Raw genomic sequence first — 25005 nt, 5'->3', positions numbered from 1 at the left:
TTATATTGTATAGTGTATATTGTTATTATAGTTTTTATTTTATTCATTACCTGGCACCTTATTTTAATTCTATTTTCTATTTTGCTTTGGCAATATTGTACACAATCATGCTATTAAAGTACTTTAAATTGAATTGAGAGAGAGAGAGAGAGAGAGAGAGAGAGAGAGAGAGAGAGAGAGAGAGAGAGAGATTTTTTGGGACATCTCAGAGAGAGCGGTCCAGTTGACTGAGGGAGACTGAGAGTGAATGTCTTCTTCTACTTCTATTGGAGACGCGTTACGGTCGAAAGGAAGCGGCAAGAAACTTGAGATAAACTTTCACTTTACTTTTACCTCAGGACGGTTATAGATAACGCTTTTGGTCATTTACACATATGTAAAGCGTCTCGTTCATCATTGACAGTTTTTATTATTATTATTATTATATATATATATATATATATATATATATATATATATATATATATATTTTTTTTTTTTTTTTTTGACAATATTATAGAACACAATCTTTTTGTGATATTTTTGCGAATGTAGTTATTGTGGAAGCTGTTCATTTGTAATCTAGCTTGTATGCGACTCTTTTAACTACAGCAGGTGATGCGGTTGCGCAAACCTGGATTCTGAACGTTGTTTACTTGGCGGAGACAAGGCTATAAGGTAACTTCAGTGTATCATTTATTTAATTTAATCTAATTTTGACCGATACTAATGAACTTGATACTCAAAGTTTTATTATTTTCTGTAATAATTAGCTGCTTGCAATTTCACATTGTTGTTGTTATTTGTCTAGTAATTAATTATAGAAACTAACGTTATGTGCAATACACTGTAATGTCATTCTCACCGAACATGTCCGTCTGCGCTGTTTTTCAGTAGTTTCTCACAAACATCCGTTGAGCCGAGTCTGGCTGTTTTTGTCTAGCGCAGGGTCACCGCGTTTGTTTGTTGCTTGTACGTATATATATATAATTATTATTATTATTATTATTTTGGGACTCCGTGTCAAGTTCAGAAGAACTGTTAAAAAGCTTATCGAGACAGGATTTTAATTTTTCTTTTTTTCTTTTTTTTTTTTTTTTCAGTTTAGCTTAAACGCAAGGACGTGCTCGGTGTGAATGGCCACTTACCCATATGAAACGTGGTTGAACATGTTTAGCTAAAACTGGTAGCTGATTGGGCCAAAAACGTAAAAAAATAAAAAATAAAAAATAAAAAAATAAATAAAAATTTCGACCATGCCAGAATACTGTACAGTAATGTCTTTCACGCGCAGGCAATGTGAGAGTGGCCCGTATGTACAGCACTCCCGTGTGTACAGCACTATGAGCGCGTGAGTTATGCCACTGGAAGTGAAGCTCATCTCTACCTGAGAAAACACGCGCACGCACGCATGTTCGCGCATGCTTACGTTCACGCGCTGCTCTGAAAGAGGGAAAAAGGACTAAATCACTTCGTTGAATAAAATAAAAAAATGGAGATGCAGAAGTGCCTGCTATTATTGAAGATCACAGTTCTTCTCAATGGTGAGTTTAACCTATTTTGGGCATGTGTCTAATTATTGTCATTCATTTGATTATGATTCATGTTTTCTGACTCATTAATCTAGTACTGTTGATTCTAGCAAAAGAATACACTGTTTAAAAAAAAAATGGAAATTATGCTGCGGGTAATGGCATCTTTAATGTTATGAATCTAGGCATAAGCATGTTATTAATTTGCTTAGCTATAAACCCTTTCATACCAGAGATTCTGGTTGTATGATACAGTAATTAGTGATGTGTCTCAGTTAAGTTTAAGTACCCTATATACTGTACATGATGAGATGAAATTAAAATGTAGAGCATGAAAATGTTTTTTTTTTTCTTTTTTCTTTTTTTTTTTTCTAATAACTACACCGCTTTCCTCGCAGTGTTTTTTTTTTTTTTCATTGGAATTACTTTGGCTGTCACAAGCGTGACCTTCAGTGAGGTTTGCATTACAACTAACCTCTAATAAGACTTCACAAAGACATCAACAGGTCAAGATAAGGAGGCTGTGAGGGAATCTTTTGTTCAAATTCAAGACTGTAAGAAGCTGTAAGATTTTAGATAAAATGTTGCCTACTTATCGTAGCACTACACGGTATTAAAACGTCACACGTCTGGACAAATTACTGTAAACGCTAGAAGTATTGCTTTAATGGACCACAACATTTTGGCGGTTGAAGTATTTCCAGACTGCAGTCAAGTGTAATACCACAAGTTGATTGCTAAGTATGACAAACTAAAAGTCCAAGATGTGTATGTGTTTATATGCATCTATGTGAGTGCATACCAGTGTCAGATTCAGGCATAGTATTATACTGTAGGTGTATGTTTTTGAGCATGTATGCTGCTGCTAATGGATTCTGCAGATTCTCTGTGATGAGCAAGCTCTCTTGTGTTTAGCAATGTTCTGCTGTGCTTTAGATGGAGAACACAGGTGTGGGCTTTGGGAATTCAACTCCCTTGCCCCTTTATCTCCATTTTCCCCTGCATTTCTCACTCTCAAGCCTTCCTCCCCCACCACTTGGAGTTGATTGAGACAAAACATGTAAAATAGAAACATCATAAGGCAGAAAACTAAAACAGTGCATAGAGGAAATCCAATTCAACTGGATTTAAAATGAAGCCAACAAGTGTAGAAAAGATACATTTAATGTGTGATTTAGTTTAGAGAGAAGGCAAAGTCTGACATGAGAAGTGATACCGAAAAGGGGAAAACAAGCAGATTTAATTAAGATAGAAAAACAGAAATAGAAGTCTGTATATATTGCCTGACACAGAGTGTGAGCATAGATGTGTGCCTGCCTGAACTCAGTAGTGAAAATAGACTGACAGAAACAAGAGAGTTGAGAGTGAGAGAGAGATTAAGAATAACTAATCTCTGATGAAATGTGTCATTTTTAACGTTACTGTCATAAAATTGTTTTCCATTTCAGCGGGTTTCTTAGTATTATGTTCTCTCTCTCTCTCTCTCTCTGTAATATGTCCCATATGGTGCAGTATTTAGAATTTAGACATTTAGGCATGGCCGAACTGTGCATTTGTGTGGAAAGACTCACTCAAAGTGACGTCCTGCCTAGGGTGAGTGAGAATGTCTGCATCTCAACATGGTGTGGGAATGCATTTATGTGTGTATTTATGTCTACAGTGTGTAGCCTATGTGTTTTTGTGTGCATAGAGTGAGAGAACCTGGCCTGCTTCTCCACCACCAAGCTACATAAATGTTTACAGTTGTCATGACAAGGCCCTGGAGGCAGGGACCAAGAAAACACAGAGCTGAAACAGAGGACCAAGGATACTCTAGTTCTCTCTTTCTCACACACAAACATTAAAGAATGAGAGCAAAAGATTAGTGTACATTAGAAGAGGGGAATATTTAGAGTATGTATTAGGATGAAGGTAATAGTTTGAGGGTGATATAAACCAATCAGCCACAACATTAAACCATCTGCCTAATATTGTGTAGGTCCCCCTTGTGTCGCCAAAACAGTGCCAACCCACATCTCAGAATAGCATTCTGGCCTAAAAGACTTTACTAACTTCAAGACACCATCCCCCAACACTGTAGGGAACCAACAACTGGCTGATGGCTTGAATCTGTTTTACTATAGATTTGAAAGGCCCAGTCTCACACCCCACACCCGCTCTGAACTTCACTTCACACAAACATGAACACCTCCTGCAACCCCCCTCCTCCCCCCTCCTGCTACTCAACCTGCACTTAAGATCTGTGAAGAGGAGGTGTGCCGTGTCTTCCAGAAACAAAAGATAAGGAAAACACAGGGCCCAGATGGTGTTTCACCCACTTGTCTAAAATCATGTGCTGACCAGCTGACCCCCATCTTCACACAGATCTTCAATAGATCACTGGAGCTGTGTGAAGTTCCCTGCTGCTTCAAATGCTCCATCATCATTCCTGTCCCAAAGAAACCCAAAATCACAGGACTAAATGACTACAGACCCCTTGCTCTTACGTCTGTGGTCATTTGAGAGACTGGTGTTGGCCCACCTGAAGGACATCACTGGACCTTTTCTAGATCCCCTTCAATTTGCCTATCAAGCAACCAGGTCTGTGGATGATGCAGTCAACATGGGATTGCATCATATCCTGCAACATCTGGACAGACCAGGGACATATGCAAGGATCCTTTTTGTGGACTTCAGTTCGGCTTTCAACACCATCATCCCAGCTATTCTCCAGACTAAATTACACCAACTCTCTGTTCCCACGTCTATCTGTCAGTGGATCACCATGGACAGATAGCAGCTAGTGAGACAGGGGAAATTCACTTCCAGCACATGTACAATCAGCACTGGTGCCCCCCAGGGATGTGTGCTCTCCCCACTATACTTCTCCCTCTATACCAATGACTGCACCACCAAGAACCCCTCTGTCAAGCTCCTGAAGTTTGCAGATGACACTACTGTCATCGGCCTCATCCAAGACGAGGATGAGTCTGTATACATAAGGGAGGTTGAAAGGCTGGCTCACTGGTGCAGTCAAAACAACCTGGAGCTGAACACACTCAAAACAGTGGAGATGATTGTGGATGATTGTGGAACACCCCAACATTGACCCCACTCACCATTCTAAACAGCACTGTGGCAGCAGTGGAGTCATTAAGGTTCCTGAGCACTACCATCTCACAGGACCTGAAGTGGGAGACACACATTGACTCCATTGTGAAAAAGGCCCAGCAGAGGTTGTACTTCCTTTGCCAGCTGAGGAAGTTCAACCTGCCACAGGCGCTGCTGATACAGTTCTACTCAGCAGTCATTGAGTCTGTCCTCTGCACTTCAATAACTGTCTGGTTTGGTTCAGTTAAGAAATCAGACATCAGAAGACTACAAAGGACAGTTCGGAGTGCTGAGAGGATTATTGGATGCCCCCTGCCCTTCCTTCAAGAACTGTACACTTTCAAATTGAGGAAAAGGGCTGGAAAGATCACTCTGGACCCCACTCACCCTGCCCACTACCTTTTTGAACAGTTGCCTTCTGGATGGCGCTACAGAGCACTGAGCACCAGAACCGTCAGGCACAGGAACAAATTTTTACCTCAGGCTATCCATCTCATGAACAGTTAAAACTGACCCATTGAGCAATAATTATGTGCAATACACAGCTTAGTCTATTTATATTTATCCAACATATTAGGATATGTTAAATCCCAGGAGATCAGCAGTTGGGGTTGGCGCTGTTTTGGCAGCATGAGGGGGACCTACACAATATTAGGCAGGTGGTTTTAATGCTGTGGCTGATTGCTGGTTTGTGGTTGTGGCACAGTAAGAGTAATGGGGAATAGATTGAAGAATAATGGCAAGACAGCTGATGAGACTAACAAACACAGGGTAAAATTAGATGGAGGCAGAGAGCAGGGGTGTAAAGTCATTGAATATTTGAACTTCATTACTAAAGTTTTAAATTGAGGACTTTGTACTTTACTTGAGTACTATTAAAAATGAATAACTGTCTGTCAGTCTGTCTATCTATCTGTCTATCTATCTATCTATCTATCTATCTATCTACAGTTCATCCGGAAAGTATTCACAGCGCTTCACTTTTTCCACATTTTGTTATGTTACAGCCTTATTCCAAAATGGATTAAATTCATTATTTTCCTCAAAATTCTACAAACAATACCCCATAATGACAACGTGAAAGAAGTTTGTTTGAAATCTTTGCAAATTTATTAAAAATAAAAAACAAAAAAAATCATATGTACATAAGTATTCACAGCCTTTGCCATGACACTCAAAATTGAGCTCAGGTGCATCCTGTTTCCACTGATCATCCTTGAGGTGTTTCTACAACTTGATTGGAGTCCACATGTGGTAAATTCAGTTGACTGGACATGATCTGAAAAGGCACACACCTGTCTATATAAGGTCTCACAGTTAACAGCGCATGTCAGAGCACAAACCAAGCCATGAAGTCCAAGGTATTGTCTGTAGACCTCCGAGACAGGATTGTATCGAGGCGCAGATCTGGGGAAGGGTACAGAAAAATTTCTGCAGCATTGAAGGTCCCAATGAGCACAGTGGCCTCCATCATCCGTAAATGGAAGAATTTTGGAACAACCAGGACTCTTCCTAGAGCTGGCCGCCCGGCCAAACTGAGCGATCGGGGGAGAAGGGCCTTAGTCAGGGAGGTGACCAAGAACCCGATGGTCACTCTGACAGAGCTACAGCATTTCTCTGTGGAGAGAAGAGAACCTTCCAGAAGAACAACCATCTCTGCAGCACTCCACCAATCAGGCCTGTATGGTAGAGTGGCCAGACAGATGCCACTCCTCAGTAAAAGGCACATGGCAGCCTGCCTGGAGTTTGCCTAAAGGCACCTGAAGGACTCTCAGACCATGAGAAACAAAGATTGAACTCTTTGGCCTGAATGGCAAGCGTCATGTCTGGAGGAAACCAGGCACCGCTCATCACCTGGCCAATACCATCCCTACAGTGAAGCATGGTGGTGGCAGCATCATGCTGTGGGGAAGTTTTTTCAGCGGCAGAAACTGGGAGACTAGTCAGGATCGAGGGAAATATGAATGCTGCAATGTACAGAGACATCCTTGATGAAAACCTGCTCCAGAGCGCTCTGGACCTCAGACTGGGGCGACGGTTCATCTTCCAATAGGACAACGACCCTAAGCACACAGCCAAGATAACAAAGGAGTGGCTCCGGGACAACTCTGTGAATGTCCTTGAGTGGCCCAGCCAGAGCCTAGACTTGAACCCGATTGAACATCTCCAGAGAGATCTGAAAATGGCTGTGCACCGACGCTCCCCATCCTACCTGATGGAGCTTGAGAGGTCCTGCAAAGAAGAATGGGAGAAACTGCCCAAAAATAGGTGTGCCAAGTTTGTAGCATCATACTGAAAAAGACTTGAGGCTGTAATTGGTGCCAAAGGTGCTTCAACAAAGTATTGAGCAAAGGCTGTGAATACTTATGTACATGTGATTTTTTTTCATTTTTTATTTGTAATAAATTTGCAGAGATTTCAAACAAACTTCTTTCACGTTGTCATTATGGGGTATTGTTTGTAGAATTTTGAGGAAAATAATTCATTTAATCCATTTTGGAATAAGGCTGTAACATAACAAAATGTGGAAATAGTGAAGCGCTGTGAAAACTTTCCGGATGCACTGTATCTATCTATTTTTTATCTATCTGTCTTTCTGTCCATCTGTCCATCCATCAAATTTGCACGCACATTGATTTTACCTTTATGTGTTAAGTTATTTTAACTTGAATCATCTAAAAAAAAAAAAAATGTTGGCTTTTTACCTTTAAATAATTAAGTAAAATTAAATGTAGAAATATTTAAACTTTTACTCATGTATTTTATTGGCTAGATAGATTTTGAAACAGAATGCATACATTATGAAGAGTATAATTTCTCTTCACTTTTAACACCTCTGACAGAGAGGGATCTAAAGGGGTAAAACACAGGAGCGTAACTACAGCATAGAGGGGAAAAGAGAACAAAACAGGGAAAGGAAAGCACAAGAGAGATTTGTGGATAGGCAAGTTAGGTTTTGTGAACAGTTAGCGAAAAAAGGATAAATGAACGAATTACAGAGCGTATCCCATTTCTTCTTTGATCCATTTGGATACCCCCGTGTTCTCATTCCACTGGAAAGAGAGAGAGTGAGGATGTGAGATTGAGAGGGAGAAATGCAGGCACCCGATTTGAGGTCTATGGGGTTGGTTCTCTGCCTGCTCCCTTTCTGAAAGCCTCCCACTTTATGTCGGTCTGCTCTCTGGGTAAACAATCTGATGAAATCCACTCAGCATACAACTTCACCCACAGTGAATAAGACTTCAGTGTATGTGTGGGTTTAAACCTGTACATCACTGCAGAGCTCACAAAACTGAGAATTCCCCTCAGATAGGTTTCAGTGATTTAAATTCTTTTTTTGGTAGGAGTGTGACTGACTGATCCTCTGTGTTGCTCAGTTTAGGCTATTTAGGTTGTTTTGATATACATTTACCATGATCTACAAATCTGCCTGTGAACTTCCCTCTCTCTCTCTCTCTCTCTCTCTCTCTCTCTCTCTCTCTCTCTCTGTAATATAAAAGGCTGGTCTGTATGTCATAACAGGGAACTACTATGTTTGGAAGTTATTACAACTGACACCCTTCACTATCGTTTTGCCTCTCTTCCTTCCTCTCTTTTGCTCCCTCACTTTCATTTTCCTGTCTGTCACTCCATCTCTGTTTTTATTCATCAACTGCAGTGATCACTCTTCTTTATTGTTCTTACTCTGCAGTCTGTGACACTTGAGATCTTCACATAATCATTAGCTTGACCTCGGAATAAATCCTTTTTGAGTTAATTCAAGGTTTAGAAGGTGTAGAAAGTTAAAATCTGAAAATAGAAATGAACAGTCACTTCAAGACAGCAATCAAAATGTTTCCATTGTTACTGTTGAACTATAGTATTCCAGTGGAAACTATTGTTACTAAGGCAAAGTTTGGTAAGGGAAGTACTGTGCTACATGTTGTACATAATGTGTGATGTATATTGAAAATAATATTACTAATACATATACATGTCTAAATATGCATTACTGTAATATTCACTACCATATCTCAAATAATTTTATACAATAATCATTATGCTGACAGAAAACAAAATCAAAGACAGAAATTGTTGTGATGTAGCCATACTAATGCATTTACAAGCCATGTCTAGAGTAGATTGTCTAGAAGCTACATTAAACACATTACTCTGAACAGTAAGACTCAATCTCTTTCTCTTAGGGCTGTGTGAGTGTTTTAACATTGATGTGAAGAGGCCACGGATCTTCAGTGGGCCTGAAGATGCTCTGTTCGGCTTCTCTGTGCTACAGCATGAGGACAATGGAGAGAAATCGTGAGTATTTGTAAAAGCTGAACATCACGGATTATGGGGTGATTTGATAATGATAGTCTCACACATTTAAAGGCTACTGATAATTATTAAGTACCATGTGAATTGTGTATATCGCCCTCAAAACTGTATTACGCTGTTGTGATGAACTTTGTATTTTTTAAAGTTTGTATGTTTCATCATATTGTGGTGTAAACAGGTGATCGCAAACAATAACAAAATATAGTAAGTGCATAAACACAGATATGTTTTGAGTCTTATTTCAAGGTCTTACACTTGTTTGTATTACTTTTTTTGTTTTGTGCTACAGAATTCTGGTTGGTGCTCCATGGGATGGACCATCCAAAAACAGAAAGGGAGATATTTACAAATGCATTGTGGGAGATGAGATAAATTCTAATTGCTCAAAAGTTCACTTAGGTACTTCCTAGCTATTGAAATTTTCATTCAATATTGCCTTCTTGGCGTACATGAATATTACAGTAAGTGTTCACAGCATATTCTTGTGTTATTCTGTGTAAAGGTGAAATTGCATTTCAGAATGTGTCTCGAAATCTAAAGAATTCTCATTTGGGGATGACGCTGACGCCGGCTGCTTCAGAAGGTTTCCTGGTGAGATTATATTTGAAACTATCTAGAGAGGGATTGTATTTAAGGTAACAGATTGCACATTTGAACACTAAAGTCACAAAAATGTTTCTTAAGAATTATTCAGCCATGTTTATGTTTTTATATGTGTGAGTATGCATTTGTGGTATGGGTGGCTCTGAAATACCCTTAATGTCTCACCTAACCATCACCATCTGTTGTGACCACCATTTATATGAACATAACAGCCTGCAATACAGACAGATACATACTGTATATAGAGAGAGATAGATTCAAATGTTCAGTTTTTTGGAGATAGAGGTTTTTTTTACAAATTTTTACAGTTATAAATTTTTTATATATGTATACATGCCATAAAATCTGTGAACATGCGGTAATTAAACATTGGGCAAAATCTTTTGCCATTTTCCAGTGGACTTTTTTTAATAATAGAATCAAATGGGTAGATTCAATTCATATCAAGCTTTATTGGCAAGATAAACTCAAGTGTACTTTCCAAATTCATTATTAGACACTATACAGATATAAAATGAAGTTTTAAATCTCAAACTATTATTTTCTCTAGTTACCGGTCTCTCTCATGCGGTTTCCTTTTTGACACTGGTTCAGATGACAGTGAGTGAGTGTTTTCGGGTGATGCAAAGAGATACGACAGCTTGCATGTACACTGGCAGCCAAAAGTTTGGAATAATGAACAGATTTTGCTGTTTTGGAGGGAAATTGGTACTTTAATTCACCAAAGTGGCATTCAACTGATCACAAAGTATAGTCAGTACATTACTGATGTAAAAAATATCATCACTATTTGAAAAAAAGTCATTTTTGATCAAATCTAGACAGGCCCCATTTCCAGCAGCCATCACTCCAACACCTTATCCTTGAATAATCATGCTAAATTGCTAATTTGGTACTAGAAAATCACTTGCCATTATATCAAACACAGTTGAAAGCTATTTGGTTAGTTAAATGAAGCTTAACATTGTCTTTGTGTTTGTTTTTGAGTTGCCACAGTATGCAATAGACCGGCATGTCTTAAGGTCAATATTAGGTCAACAAATGGCAAATGGCAAACAGCTTTCTCTAGAAACTCATCAGTCAATCATTGTTTTGAGGAATGAAGGCTATACAGTGCTTGAAATTGCCAAACAAAACTGAAGATTTCATACAAAGGTGTACTTCAAAGACAAAGGACAACTGGCTCTAACAAGGACAGAAAGAGATGTGGAAGGCCAGATGTACAACTAAACAAGAGGATAAGTACATCAGAGTCTCTAGTTTGAGAAATAGACACCTCACATGTCCTCAGCTGACAGCTTCATTGAATTGTACCCGCTCAACACCAGTTTCATGTACAACAGTAAAGAGAAGACTCAGGGGTGCAGGCATTATGGGAAGAACTGCAAAGAAAAGGTTAGAGTGGGCAAAGAAACAGACATTGATCAACAGATAATTGGTAAAGAGTGTTATGGATCTTAACCCCATTGAGCTTTTGTGGCATCAGCTAGACTGTAAGGTGTGTGAGAAGTGCCCGACAAGACAGCCAAATCCATGGCAAGTGCTACAGGAAGCGTGGGGTGAAATGTCACCTGAGTATCTGGAGAAACTGACAGCTAGAATGCCAAGGATCTGTAAAGCTGTCATTGCTGCACATGGAGGATTTTGTGATGAGAACTCTTTGAAGTAGTTTAAATTTCAAATTGTAATAGTAATTTTTCATGTTATTATTGTCCTGAATATACATTGTGATCAGCTGAATGCCACTTTGGGGAATAAAAGTACCAATTTCTTTCCATAAGAGCAAAATCTGTACATCATTCCAAACTTTTGGCAGCCAGTGTATCTCTCCCACACCTGGCTCACCAATTGCGGGTGAAATCTCCATTCTCCGTACAGTAAATCCATTCCTGTGTTTATTATGCCCTGGACATGCGTTGCACAAGGCATAACACAATCAAGACAGACAGACTGACAGACAGACTGATAGACAGACAGACAGACAGACTGATAGACAGACAGACAGACAGACAGACAGATTGATAGATAGATAGATAGATAGATAGAGAGATAGATAGATAGTAATAAAGACATATAATTAAGACATGAATGGGTTAATAAGTGAATGAAGTGAGAGTAACAGACAAAAAACAAGGCGCAAGGATAACGAAAACCAACCTGACCCAGACACGACCGAAGCAGCCAGTCCTTTTTTTAACGTATTCATAGTTTTAGCCTCTGAAATTCTTTTACCCACATATACACTCTCGCTTACACATACGCACGTTTAATTTTTTTTTGTGTTGGGCAGAACGCAGTGAACTAGATCTGTCCAGTTCTGGGCCTACTCCGCTGTGGGTTTGGTGGAATTACTGGGTGTCTATCGCCAGTAGTCAGACTTTTTATGTGACTGAGTGCATGATTTGCTGGATGGAGTCAGAGTATGTATGTTCAAACAACAACAAAAAATTTGTTTTTGTGTGTGTATGAGAGTTAAGCAGACAGAGCAAGTGAGCGCTGCTTCTGAGATGGAGTCACACATAGTTCACCGTGGGACATGCCAACTAAAACTAGCAGTCACAATTTGGACTTAATAAGCCCTACATTTCACATTCATTCAAAACCATTGAACATCTAATCAAATGTACCTGTTTGCAAGTCTGTCTGTGTGCATATATGTGTGGGTGTTGGAATGATTGTTCCTTTGGTCAGCTGTATAACAGGATTGGAATGTGGCTCAAGCCCTTTGTAATGACAGGCTGGGGAAAAGCCATAGCACCTCTTCCACTGCACTTCAGCTCTCTCTCACATACACTCATTCTATCCTTTTTTCCTTCTCTTTCTCCATCTTTCTGCTACAGGCCTTTGTAATAACAGGGTGTGGTGTCGCAGAACATTTCTCTCTCTCCTCATTTACCCCCCTTCAGTCTAACCAAAGCCTTCTTTCTGTTGTCTCGATCTGAAGTGATCGTTGTCCCTCTTTCATCTTTTGGTATGTTTTCATTCTCTCCATCCATTCCCTTCTTCTTTCCCTCACAATGGTTTCACAGGCATATAAATGGTACGCTTTGAAGACACAAACGTTTTAATGTGTTTTTTGTCAACCAAGTAACTTTAAATTGCTTCATTGCAGGGCAGCTTCCAAAGCTGTTAAAGTATTTATGACAAAAACCAACTCTTATCAACAATTCTCATTTTGTCTGTGTCTCATGCCCCTTTTCCTCTTTCTGTGTTTGTTATGTCCTTTTCCTTTACTTATTATTTCTTTCTTTTCTCTGTTTCTCTTGCTCTCTCCTACTTTCCCTGGTTCACTTCTCCTCAACAGATTTTATTGGTCTAACCAGTAGCCCTGACAGCACACAATGATTTCTTCCTTCTTTTAAACTTTGCCATAAAAGGCCCAAATAACAGACTTAACATTTACACAGAGAATTTGACCTGCAATACTAACAGCATCTTATATTTATGCTCATAGCAAGCTGCATTCTAAGACTGCTGTTCACAACAAGCTTGTTTAAATTCAGGGACACCACAGAGCATAACTGCCTTGATTAATTTACGCATCAATTAAATGGCATAATGTAAAGCTATATAGATTCTGGATGAGGCATATTTACAAGAATCTCTGTGTTATCTTCAGGCTTGCGCTCCACTGTGGTCCCAGGAATGTGGTACTTCTCTGTTCAGCACAGGAATCTGTGCATCTGTCACCCACGACATGAAACCCAAGGACATCATTGCACCCACTGCCCAGAGTGAGATAAACATCCTCAGTGCATCAATCAAAAGCAGCATTAGGAGTGAACTTGGAATGTTCTGGGTTCAATAGTTCAAAAGTTAAGCTCAATCAACAGCATTTGTGGGATAATATTGATTACCACAAAAAATTATTTTGACTTGTCTGTCCTTTATTTATTTATTAATTAATCCAAAAATCTGGGTTCCAGTGAGGCACTTACAATGGAAGTGAATGGGGCCAATCCGTAAATGTTACAGTACTCACTGTTTTAAAAATATAGACACAAGACGTAAAAAAATATGTGTGTTAACATGATTTTAGTGTGATAAAATCACTTACTAACATTTTCTTTGTAAAGTTATAGCAGATTTTACTACTTAATTGACATGACGATGTAATATCAACAAACCCTAAAAAAGCTGTAAAAAAGATGATTTAAACAGCTCAAATAATACATGAGTTTTAACAGTATAATTAATGTAAGTGCTTTTATAAAATTATAAGCTTCACATTTCTGCCTTTAAACCCTCCAAAAATTAGCCCCATTCACTTCCATTGTGCCTCACAATGATTTTTGCTTTTTCTGAAGAAAATAACAGATGAGTTGAAATTATTTTTTTGGTAATAAATATTATGCCACAAATGTTGTCGATTGAGCTTAACTTTAATTGAACCCAGAATATTCCTTTAATGTTTGAAAACATAAGGATGGAGTTGTCAGGGAAATGGCTGATTATGTTTAGAGTTATTAAAATTAATTAAAAAATGGTTATTAAAACTATTATTTTTATTTAATACATTTAAATATTGATTGTAATACATTTTAATAAATTTATTTAGAATAATGTATTTTGTATTTACAATAATACATTGATTTAATATTAATTAATTATAACTTTTTCTTTGTCATTTGAATTAGTAAAAATACATTATTCACAAAATAATCATGACTAAAACAGTATTACAACTCAAAAAACAAAAGATGAGCCATTATAAGCAACATTCAATTTAACATAATAAAAGACAATAATGACATTTAACCTTGCTGAATTTCATGTGTGTGTTTGTCTCACAGGATGCACCACATATATGGACATAGTGATTGTTTTAGATGGATCCAATAGTATCTACCCCTGGTCCGAGGTGCAGAATTTCCTTAGCAACATTCTCAGCAAGTTCCACATTAGCCCTGAGCAAATGCAGGTATGTCTTTATGTTTGAAAATGATTTTGTTTTTTTGTTTTTACAAATTGTATAAGTTTTGCATGTTAATTTTGGGGAATTTTTCGTCAAAATCAAGTAGTCAAACAAAACTGTCACTGATTATCCTCTTTCCATATAACCCATAAACAATTATACTTTTTTGTGGCTGTAAATGATGCAATCTAACATCTACTTATTTCTGGAATTTAGATTTACATTAAAAGAGGATCTGCCTCTGTCCTGTGTCAGCATGTGTTTTGATTAAAATAACTGTTATCTGACACTTTGACAACTTCAACCATCAATTTCAATCACATACTGAAATACAGTAAATGTTACCCTAAAAATGTGATGCATGTGGTTACATCTAAATTAACAGATTTGATTCAAGTAAAAATCTGTTTTTACTTATCTGAATAAGTATCTGAATCAACCTGATTACAGGTAGAAATAGATCCTTAAGTCAACTATTACAGGTTACCAATTTTTACAGTGCTAGCAGAATCTGCCTCAGCTTTGTATGTATTTTCTCTCTGAAACGCTGATATCTAAAAATTGAGTAAACATTTGTTAAAGCTTTTTATAAAGACACTAATGCCATATATGTTTCAAACTGACCTGCCTTCTAACCTTAAATGCTGTCAGCAGCCGCTGTAACACAGAACTAGTTGTGATGCATTGAGCTGGTATGAGCAAGTGTGTGTAACACAGCTGCAAGCCACTCCTCAGAGAAAACTGAGCCCAAACAGAAATAGTACTGGCAGGCAGGGGAAAATAAATGGCAATATTAATGTGCACAGGCAGAAGTTGTGGTTTCAAGAGGAGAAGGTTTCATGGGACAGAGACGGAGTTAGAAACTTATGAATGCATGTTTAAGAGAGAGTGTTTGTGTGAAACCAGAAGCGAGAGAGAGAGAGAGATGGATGTGTGGATAAATGGATGTATTGAGAGAGAGGATGGATAGATGAATGTGTGTATATAACTGAGTTCCTGTCGTGTGTTTCGTTAATGTGAGTTATTTAAGACGGTAGGCAAGCTGAGGGCAACAGGAGGTAAAAGGAAATTCCTCTGGTTTGTGGAGCGTTTCTTGCTCTGGCAGCTTTGGACCTTCATGTGTTTTGTTGGTGTGGCAGAGCACATAGTGGAGATCCCAATCTCATCTCTGTCTAATTCTAGAGTTATTCACTCTGCACAAATTACTGCAACTGTATGGCCTCAAACATTTCCTTTACTTTTGCCTTTAAAAAGGTGAATTGTTATATTTCTGCGCCACTAGCTTCATGAAATAGAATCACAAAAATTAGAGCTTTTCACACTATATTTAACCTGGCTTTTCATTTTTTTAAACCCCTGCAGGACTCAATGCTAAGGATTTTTCTCTACTGACCAGGTTGGGCCAGTGGTTCAGATTTTTACTGGCCCTGCCAAAATTTTCACTGGCCCCAAAACAAAAATGAAAAATAGCTGCTTTTAACATCATAGCTTTAAAAAATGTGTCCGAAGATAAATATTTGTATATATATATATATATATATATATATATATATATATATATATATATATATATATATATATATATTACGTTTGAAGACAGTTTCCCACAAAATTGTATCACATTTATAATTTGAAAGACATGATTTATATGTAACCCCTTATAAGCGCTTTACAGATATAAATTCATAAATACATCATATTAATCTCAGACGTCCTGCCATTTACATATGTGTTTTTAAGCGAAGAGTGCTGTTGAGCAGATTATGGGTTTTCAGTGACCCATTTAGTCATGCTGTCAACTTTTGGGCCATGTGTAGTGTTTTCACAACCAATCAAAGATTTAGTGACAGAGTTAAAGATTTGATTGTTTGCTTAATGGACCCTTTTCACAGACCTGTTATGACATGTTTCTTTAACAACATAAATGTAGCAAACTTTTTTATATTTCCAATTTTACAAATATTTAGTTTCAGTTTATAGCATTGTACCTTGTATTATATTACAATGGAATAAGTTTAAAAAAAGTTACCATAGCTGTGATGAGGCTTTTAACACAGCTGCTGAGGGAGTGACAGAATATTTGGCCTGTTTCTCTCTTCTTACTGCTGTTATCCAGTGCTGTATATTTTCATCTTATTTTGCAAAGTTGTGAAAGCGTAATTGTTTTTTTTTTATTGTTTTTTTTTTTTTTTGCTGTTGGAGCAAACAGGTATGCAAAAATTTAAGTTGCTGTGGTCCCACATTCACCACCAGTCAAGTTTAGCCTACTATAACGACTTCCGCTTTCATGAATGCAGATGGGTGTGTAAACGTACTGAATTTACACACTGACATCACGTGTAAATAACCCGCCAGAAAATATATAGCTGTGCTGATTAATTATCAAGAAATATTAAACATAAACATATGCTGTAGCCTATTTGGGATTATTAGAAGAAATTGATAGGAATACCTGGAATACCTACCTAAATACAACACAACTGGTGACATTAGTGAGCCTGTAATCCTATATTAAATTCTTGAAGTGAAAATATGGACAATCCATTCACATTATGTATTTTTTTATGAACCTAACAAAAATATGTTCCGAAACGAAAGGCTGCAGTGTCCGAACAACACTTAAAAACATCTCCCCTTCCCTCTGTTCAAATAACAATATTACATGCTTGTGTACTAATTTCCCTAATCCAGGGGCGGATCTTGACATTTTTTTATGGGATGGCAAGGGGGTTGCATGCAAACAGTGAGGGGTGGCAACACCAAAGCAAGTGCCCATGTGTAGTTTTTATGGATTAAGGTACCAAGTTACATTGCAACAAGTACTAGTTCATTAATTGGAGTCACTATCATATTACAAATGCCCATGAATTTGCGATACAAATGCATTTCCACAGGAACCACATAGTAACCATTTTGCAACATAAAAAAATAAAAAAATACATAAATATTTTTTTTTTGCATAATAAAAAATAAGTAACAAAACGTATATCTCCAGAGCATCAAGACGCTCTGTCAACACACATCTACAAATTCTAAATGTTCCTAAGCTTCACATATAGAACCAGCAATTTGGACTATACATCACAACTTTATGCAGGCCAAATTTTTATTTTCTTAAGTGTACACATGGATGGAATATGCATGCATATCCCATGTTATTCTGCTAATAAAGTCCTGTAGGCCTATCACCTTTGTAACAGCTGGAATAAGTCATTTGAAAATGAAGATTAACACAAAGTTAGGTCTAAATACTTGGAAACAACTGAGAAATTCATCTTTTACCTCTTTTTTTCCATGTATTTGTCCGTGGTCATTGTTGTTGAGGAAATAACCCGCGAGAGCCCAAACACTGTACACATGCTGCAATAGTAGGTAGGCGATTAGTCGATCTTGTGATTGGCTGCTGCAGCTGCTGTAAACAATCACGGGATTAGTCGCTGTTGTTATCAATCAAGCTATGGGTCTGTATTCATTTGTGCATTCAGTGAGAGTTTAGGCAGTTAGACATGAATAAACACACAATGTCAACATCAACTATTATATACTTATATTTATATTTAATACATTTGGATACTTATGTTGGGGTGGCAGATGGAGTGGCATTGCTTTTTCTTAGGGTGGCATTTGCCACCCTATGCCACCCTGGTAGATCCTCCCCTGCCTTAATCAAAAGAAAACATGCTGGTTTGTTTCTTTTTTACATTGATAAATAAACACTTAATTGCATTAAATGCTTGAGAAAAACATGCATCCGTCCATACGCAACAGCTAGCATTATCTTAAATTGTGAAGCTCGTCTTTTTTCTGTTATCTTCATGATCAACATCTACAGACACAGAGAGAACATGAGAAACAACCATAATTAAAGCCAAGGGCTCACAGACAGATCAGATTCCCAAAATTTTAACCTTAATCTGGGATTATTTTGCCGGGTGTGTCATAGAAGGTAAAAAATGCTGAAATCTTTATAACGCCGTGGCCGCGCAGGAACTGGAACAGATTGCTGATGATCAAATTTGTTATTTGTTAGCTAATGTTAGCCCTGCAGCAAAATATTTGACAGCTAATCCTAATGTCTCCTGTTAATTGTTTAACATAATTTACAGTTAATAAAACAGTTCATTGTCAATACAGTTAATTATTTTGATTAAATTAAATTCAGTTAAAATAATTATTTTCTGTGATTTTAGTCTACAGTCTAAAAATTTGAGTCTGCTTTTGATATGAATTAAACCGTCATCTGAATTTCTACATTAAGATTTAAATGATGACATTCACATTGACATGCCCCCCCCCCCTTTGGTTTTTTAACAAATCGCACCCTGGCTGTGGGTGTGCAGGTGGGTGTCCTTCAGTACGGGGAAATCTCGGTCCATGAGTGGTCTCTCAGGGACTATCAGACAACACAGGATGTGGTGGAAGCGGCCAAGAACATCAGTCGTCAGGAGGGACGAGAGACACGTACTGCATACGCCATCCAAATGGCATGGTATGATGACCCAACTCTCTCAAACTCAAAACAAATCTAGTTCAGCCCTCTCTCTCTTACTCTGTCTCTCATTAAAGTCTCTCTCCATCCTTTTTGAAAAGTTTTTTTCTCAATATGTACATTTTACCCTTTCCTTGATCCCAACCACATTCAGAGATAATGTAAAGTGTGTAGCATACTTGAGTCCATCTGGTCAATAGCGCCTTTGTTTTTGTGTTAATGCTTTTGAAGGTGCTTCCTCAGAACTGTAATTCCATTCCCTCCTCAGAGACTTCAGTGTATGAGCAAAGATATGTTTAAAGAGACTCATTGCTCTCTGTGTCCCATTCATATTCTGTCAATTCCTGTAATGTCTGCTTCAGTAATGCCAGCATTCTTAACTGGTGTCTCAATACTAAATCCTTCCAACACACACACACACACATTTAAATATATATATATAATATATATATATATATATATATAGCTCTCTACATAGAATAAAACAGATTTTATAAGGTCGCTGATATGACTGGAGTCACTTGAAGAGTTCACATATTTTAATGAGAAAAAAAAACAAAAAAAAAACTAAGTGCACATTTAAAGGGCTTTATCATATTCAATTCTCTTTTGAAATAAAAGTCAACACAAATTCCTTACCATGTCCACCCAGACCATTTATAGAAATTACAGTATTGCAAAAATGGGGTCGTTCAGAGATCTTCTTGGTTGACATATTATAATCACAAAACATTATATTAGCATATTAATGGCAAATCAACTTTAAACAGTGTTGAATCACATTGTGAACTATGACAGTATGCAGAGGTTAGCCAATAACAGAGGTTATTTACAGACACAAGTCTTAAAGGTATAGTAGCAAAACAGCCTGGTTAAATTAAAGGGTCAAGTAAAGATCATTGTTCTGTAACAAAGTAAAGTCAAAGTAAATATTCATCAGTTTGGTCAAAAACCCCTTTCAGTGACAAACACACAATTCTTCAAAATGTCTTCTCCAAAGATGTTGATGGGGCTGGTAGGTTTCTTGGGCCTTTTTTGTTTCTATCGGGTCATTCTGCTCTGTCTTTGAGTGCTTTTGTTTATGAGCTTGTGGTGTGCCTTTGTGTTTAAGACTCATTTAAGACTTTCCATTCACTACACTATTTTAATGCACACAGTAGAAAGACTCTCTCTCACACACATTTTCTTTCTTTCTCTCTCTCTCTTTCTCTCTCTCTCTCTCTCTCTCTCTCTCTCTCTCTCTCACACACACACACACACACACACACACACACACACACACACACACACACACACACTTTCTCTCTCTCTCTTACTGTAGATGAAGTGTTAGCAGTAGTTGGGTGAGGCGAGGAAGGTTGTAATAACACTCAGGTTTGCTGATGCAGAGAGACACAGGGAGCTGGGTCAGCAGAGCTGCAGGTGTGGTTGCCATCCAGTAGACTTTGCCTTAGCCAGTGCAGCTGTGCAAACACACACTGGCATCTCAGTCGTTTCTGACCATGTTCATACATTCACACACACAGATATACACAAACACAAATGTTACAGAATCCAAATACAGTAATTCCAACACACAGTAAATTGAAAGACAGTGTGAGTTCAAAAACCACATAACTCCACATGTAGCACTCAATAAAAGCAGAACAGTCTTTAAATAACACCAGGCCCCAGCAATTAACACAGTTATTTGCTCAATTACTTTCCTTGCAACTCTTCCTCTTTCTTTCTTTCATTCTTTGTTTCTTTCTTCATATCACTAAAATCGCACTGTGAAACATCTATGTCAATAATGTCAGTAAAAAATTATCTGTATTTCTCTCCCCATGTCATACTTCATAATCAGTTTTTCTCCCTCAAAACATTTTGTTTACAAATATCTTCATGGAACAGACATTTCTGTCCACCATTAAAACCTGCCCTCTGTTTTTCACAGACCACATCAAAAAGTTGTCTGTTATTTCTTATCTCTTATCAGTCCTTTTTTATTTATTTGTTTGGCTTGTGTGGAAAATCAGTGGCATTTTCTTTTTGTTTGTTTTTATTTGCCATCTCATTCACAGCAAGTATTTTCATTCTTTCTATAACCTTTAGCTATTTTTTGCGTTCTCCTCACACTCCTTTCTATGCCTGAACTGTTATTCAATTCAGTTCAATTCAATTCAATTCAAATGAGCTTTATTGGCATGAACTTATACAATGTACAATGTTGCCAAAGCATTCATTGACAAAAAACTAAACAAACAAACAAACAAACAAACAGTAAAAAAGAAACATGTATTACATACATAAAAAAGTCAAATAATAAAAAACTAAAAATAATAATAATAATAATAAACAGGTAAGTGCACAAAATGTAAAGAAAAGTAAATACAGAGAACAATGAGTAACAGTAATTTTAAATATGTGTGTCTGATGGTCTCATATTTACTGCACTCAGCGAGAAAGAGAAGTTCCTCCTCTATGACTCTTTGAGTGAAGTGTGAAAACAGTTTGTTCTCGCTGGGTCTCCAGCTCTGTCTGTGCCGACCCGTCACAGACTGTGCTCACTCACACGATACTTTGTAAGGAGCTTCCTGTGACGGAGTCTTTAATTTTGGTCAAATATGGTGCCAGTTTATATTCTGTCTTAATTTTTTGAAAGTAGTTCAATTTGTTTGTTTCTTTGAGTTTGCTATGCCAATAATGGAGGCAGTCTTCATGGGTTGTGTTTTATTTTTGTATAAGTTTTGCCTGCCTGAATTGATGAATTTAGTTGGTGTTTGTCCACTAAGTACTGTATAGGGTCACTCTCTGGGTGTTGTGTATAAATGCACAGTGATGGTAATATTCTGGGGAAGAGTCTGATAGGTGGAACCAGAATTTACTGGCTCTCTTTTGAATGTCAGTCAATAGAGGGAATCTGCCTAGTTCTGCCCTACAGCCCAGGTTAGAAGCACTTCTGTGAACTCCCAGGATTTTTTTATAGAATTCAAGGTGGAAAATTTAAATTGTCCATATTTAGTGGTAAGGCCCAAATACTGCAGTAATTTTCTAGAATTGAGAGGCTTTCACATAATCCCTCTTCAGTAGGTGAGCGCAGCAGCAGGTCGTCTGCATATAGAAGACATCTGATTTCTCTGTCCTCTAGATTGAGTCCAGGGCTAGAAGAGTTTTGAAGCATTGTGGCCAATTCATTTATGTATGTATTAAATAAAGCTGGGCTTTAGACTGCAGCCTTGACGAACTCCCTTATTCTGGCTGAAATAATCAGTTCGTCTGTTGTTTATTTTAATGCAGCATTTGTTGTCTTTGTACATGTCTGTGACGAGGAGGGGGTGGCGCTCCAATGTAACGTGTAAAGGATGGGCAAGGAGGAGGTCGGAACCGGCAGAACAGTCAACATAACTTTAATGACATAAACAAACTTAAAGAAACACAGCGGCTGCGTGTCTGTCTCTCTCTCTCTCTCGAACTGATGCCTCCGGCTTGTCTTTATCCCCCTCCCAGCTGATTAGGACAATTCAGCACCAGGCGTGCATCCTCACGGCCCAGCCACGCCCTCCTCCTAGTCACAATGTCCTTTATTAAATCATAAACCTTTCCTCCTAATCCACTCTGAATCAGTTTAAGGAACAATCCATCATGCCAAACTGAATCAAAAGCTTTTTTTAAATCAATAAAACAACCAAATATTTGTCCTTGTTTTGTTTGGTGGACATGTTTGTGTATAAGTGTGTAGATGTGATCAGTTGTTCTCTGTTTTGGCACGAATCCAATTTGACAGTTGTGTAAATTCTTATTTTCTTGGAGTTTATCTGTCATTTATAATGCAACCGAATAGTTTGCCAAGGTTGTTGCTTAATGAAATGCCCCTGTAGTTGTTTGGGTTAAATTTGTCACCTTGTTTAAAGATTGGAGTGATTTGATTTTCTTTCCAATTCTCAGGAAAGTGTTCTTATTTTAAGAGCAAATTGAATAATTTGAGAATGGCCTCATTCAGTTTGGGACTGCCATGTTTCAACATCTCATTGCTTATTCCATCTGAGCCGCAAGATTTTTTATTTTTGAGGGATTTGATATTTTTCATTGAGTTCCTTCAGTGATATGGGGTTGTCCAAATTATTTAACTGACACTTTATTGTGTATTCTAGTTGATGTAGTTGGCAGGTCATATTTTTTTGGGTGAGGTTTAGTTCACTTCGTGTATAAAGGTTTCTAAAATGTTCTGTCCAGGTGTTTGGGTTACAGATGGGAATTTGTTCTTCTTTTTTGTACTTATTTAAATTGTTCCATAATTCCCAGAGTTAATTTTGATCGACTGCTTCCTCAAACTTGTTGAGCTTTGTTGTCATATGTTCAGCTCTTTTGCTTTTTAGCAGTGACTTTTGTTGACAGATGGTACGTGTTTGTTGGTTTGAGGGGTCTCTGTGTTTTTTATTTGATAACAATCGTAGTTCTTCTCTTAACATTTGACATTCTTGGTCAAACCAGTCAGTTTTAACAATTTTCTTTTTGCTCCTGTTTAATTTATTCAATGATTTGCTGGCAATTGTGAAAAAGATTTTATTTAATTGTTTTGTTGCCATATTGATGCTTTTCTCATCTTCTCCAAATGTGGTGAAGAGAAACACATCTATCATTTTCTCAACCTGAGTGCTGTGGAGTTCAGCTTCATACTGGGGTGGACTGTCTTTTCTCCAGAAGAATCTTGTTGGGAGGGGATCTAGTTTAGACTTCTGATTTGAAGATGGTAGAAGACTGGCTGACTTGTTCAGTCTAATGACAATGTGACAGTGGTCTGAAAAAGTAGCTGAGGCATCACTCTGAAGTAATTGATCATGTTTTGATCTAGATCTGGGATGTCATAGTCCGCTGTGCTACTACCTAAAGAAGAGCAGTAGGTAAATCGAACTAAAGAATCACCCTATGTTCTGCCGCTTACTATATAGAGACCCAGGCTTACAGAGCTGCAGAACTTGTTTTCCATTTCTGTTTATCGTGTTGTCATAGCTCAGATGTGGTTTAGTGGAACACTTATTTTGATTTATATTTGTATTGTTAATAATATACTTACCTCCAACTGAACTAATATAATCCAGTTCTTTTCCAGTTCTTGCATTCAGATCCCCCATTATCAGGACTGAGCCAAGAGACTGAAATTGAATGATCTCGTAATGTGGAGAAGATCTCCTGATTATAATAGGGTGACTCATGTAGGGGATGTAGGTGGCACACAGGTAAGTATCCTCATCTGTACAAATGAGTTCCTTTTTCATTTTCATCCAAATATGTGTTCTCACTTTTTTAACAGGCTGAATGTAATGAAAAACATTCTTTAAACCAATCAATAATTCCTCCTGAATCTCTTCCATTTTAAACATCTGGGTGTTTCACTGATGGTATATGTAATTCTCTGTAGTTTAAAGGAGTATAGGATTTAGACTAATCGACTCCATGTCTCAAGTAATATTATGATATCTGAATTATCTACAATATTTACAAAATCAGGGTTCTTGCTTTTTTTCTCCAAAAGCAGCAGAAAACATTCACTGAATGTTGTAGCTTGTGATTTTAAATTATGACATTGTGATTTTTACCAGAAATAAGAATACATGATTCCTGAACAAATCATGTAATGAAATATACTAAATTAAATGAAGTACCTTAGAATATCAACTGTATAACAAAAAGAGAATATACAGTAAAATAAATATTTAAAAAAAAAATGAATATGCTTAAATTAAGCTCTTGCTAATTAATTAATATATTTTCACAAATAAGTTTCAGCATGTTTTTTATCTGGCTGAGGTCGCTTGTGTCTGTACTACCTCTTCCTGTCACAACAATAGCATAGCTGCCTGTCTGTCTGCAGGCATGCTGTCTCATCCGCTCCTCACAGTCAGGGGGTGTGTTCTCAGAGCATTTCAGTGTTACATCCTTGATTGTTTTAGGAAATATTCTCATGCCCTCTCGATGAATGTGGAGACGGTCATAAAAGTGCTCATGAGTGATAAGCTGAAGATTTGCTATATGTACATTTGGCGTGAGCGCACACACATCAGCTTGCTTTTTTTTTCATTTGTACTGGTGCTGATGTTGTT

General features: G+C 37.5%; 1 protein-coding gene across 3 annotated transcripts in view; it reads left to right on the top strand.

The window, feature by feature from the left end:
• The first annotated feature begins 294 nt into the window (after nucleotides 1-294).
• LOC127453572 (integrin alpha-10-like) overlaps nucleotides 295-25005 on the top strand; it is a 58280-nt gene continuing 33569 nt past the window's right edge. Inside the window, exons 1-9 of one of the 3 annotated variants that reach the window (XM_051720028.1) lie at nucleotides 295-376; nucleotides 592-657; nucleotides 1274-1523; nucleotides 8786-8897; nucleotides 9205-9314; nucleotides 9418-9506; nucleotides 13138-13252; nucleotides 14312-14439; nucleotides 18774-18922. In XM_051720028.1, the coding sequence (XP_051575988.1) occupies nucleotides 1472-1523; nucleotides 8786-8897; nucleotides 9205-9314; nucleotides 9418-9506; nucleotides 13138-13252; nucleotides 14312-14439; nucleotides 18774-18922 (755 nt within the window). In that variant the 5' untranslated portion in view covers nucleotides 295-376; nucleotides 592-657; nucleotides 1274-1471. Of the gene's footprint in view, nucleotides 377-591; nucleotides 658-1273; nucleotides 1524-8785; nucleotides 8898-9204; nucleotides 9315-9417; nucleotides 9507-13137; nucleotides 13253-14311; nucleotides 14440-18773; nucleotides 18923-25005 lie in introns of those variants that run through there. The other 2 variants (XM_051720029.1, XM_051720030.1) reach the window with 2 other exon arrangements.

This window comes from Myxocyprinus asiaticus, chromosome 16, assembly GCF_019703515.2.
Source record: "Myxocyprinus asiaticus isolate MX2 ecotype Aquarium Trade chromosome 16, UBuf_Myxa_2, whole genome shotgun sequence".
Taxonomy (NCBI): Eukaryota; Metazoa; Chordata; class Actinopteri; order Cypriniformes; family Catostomidae; genus Myxocyprinus; species Myxocyprinus asiaticus.
Note: the sequence above shows the minus strand (reverse complement) of the source record. Positions and strands in the feature narration are given on the sequence as shown.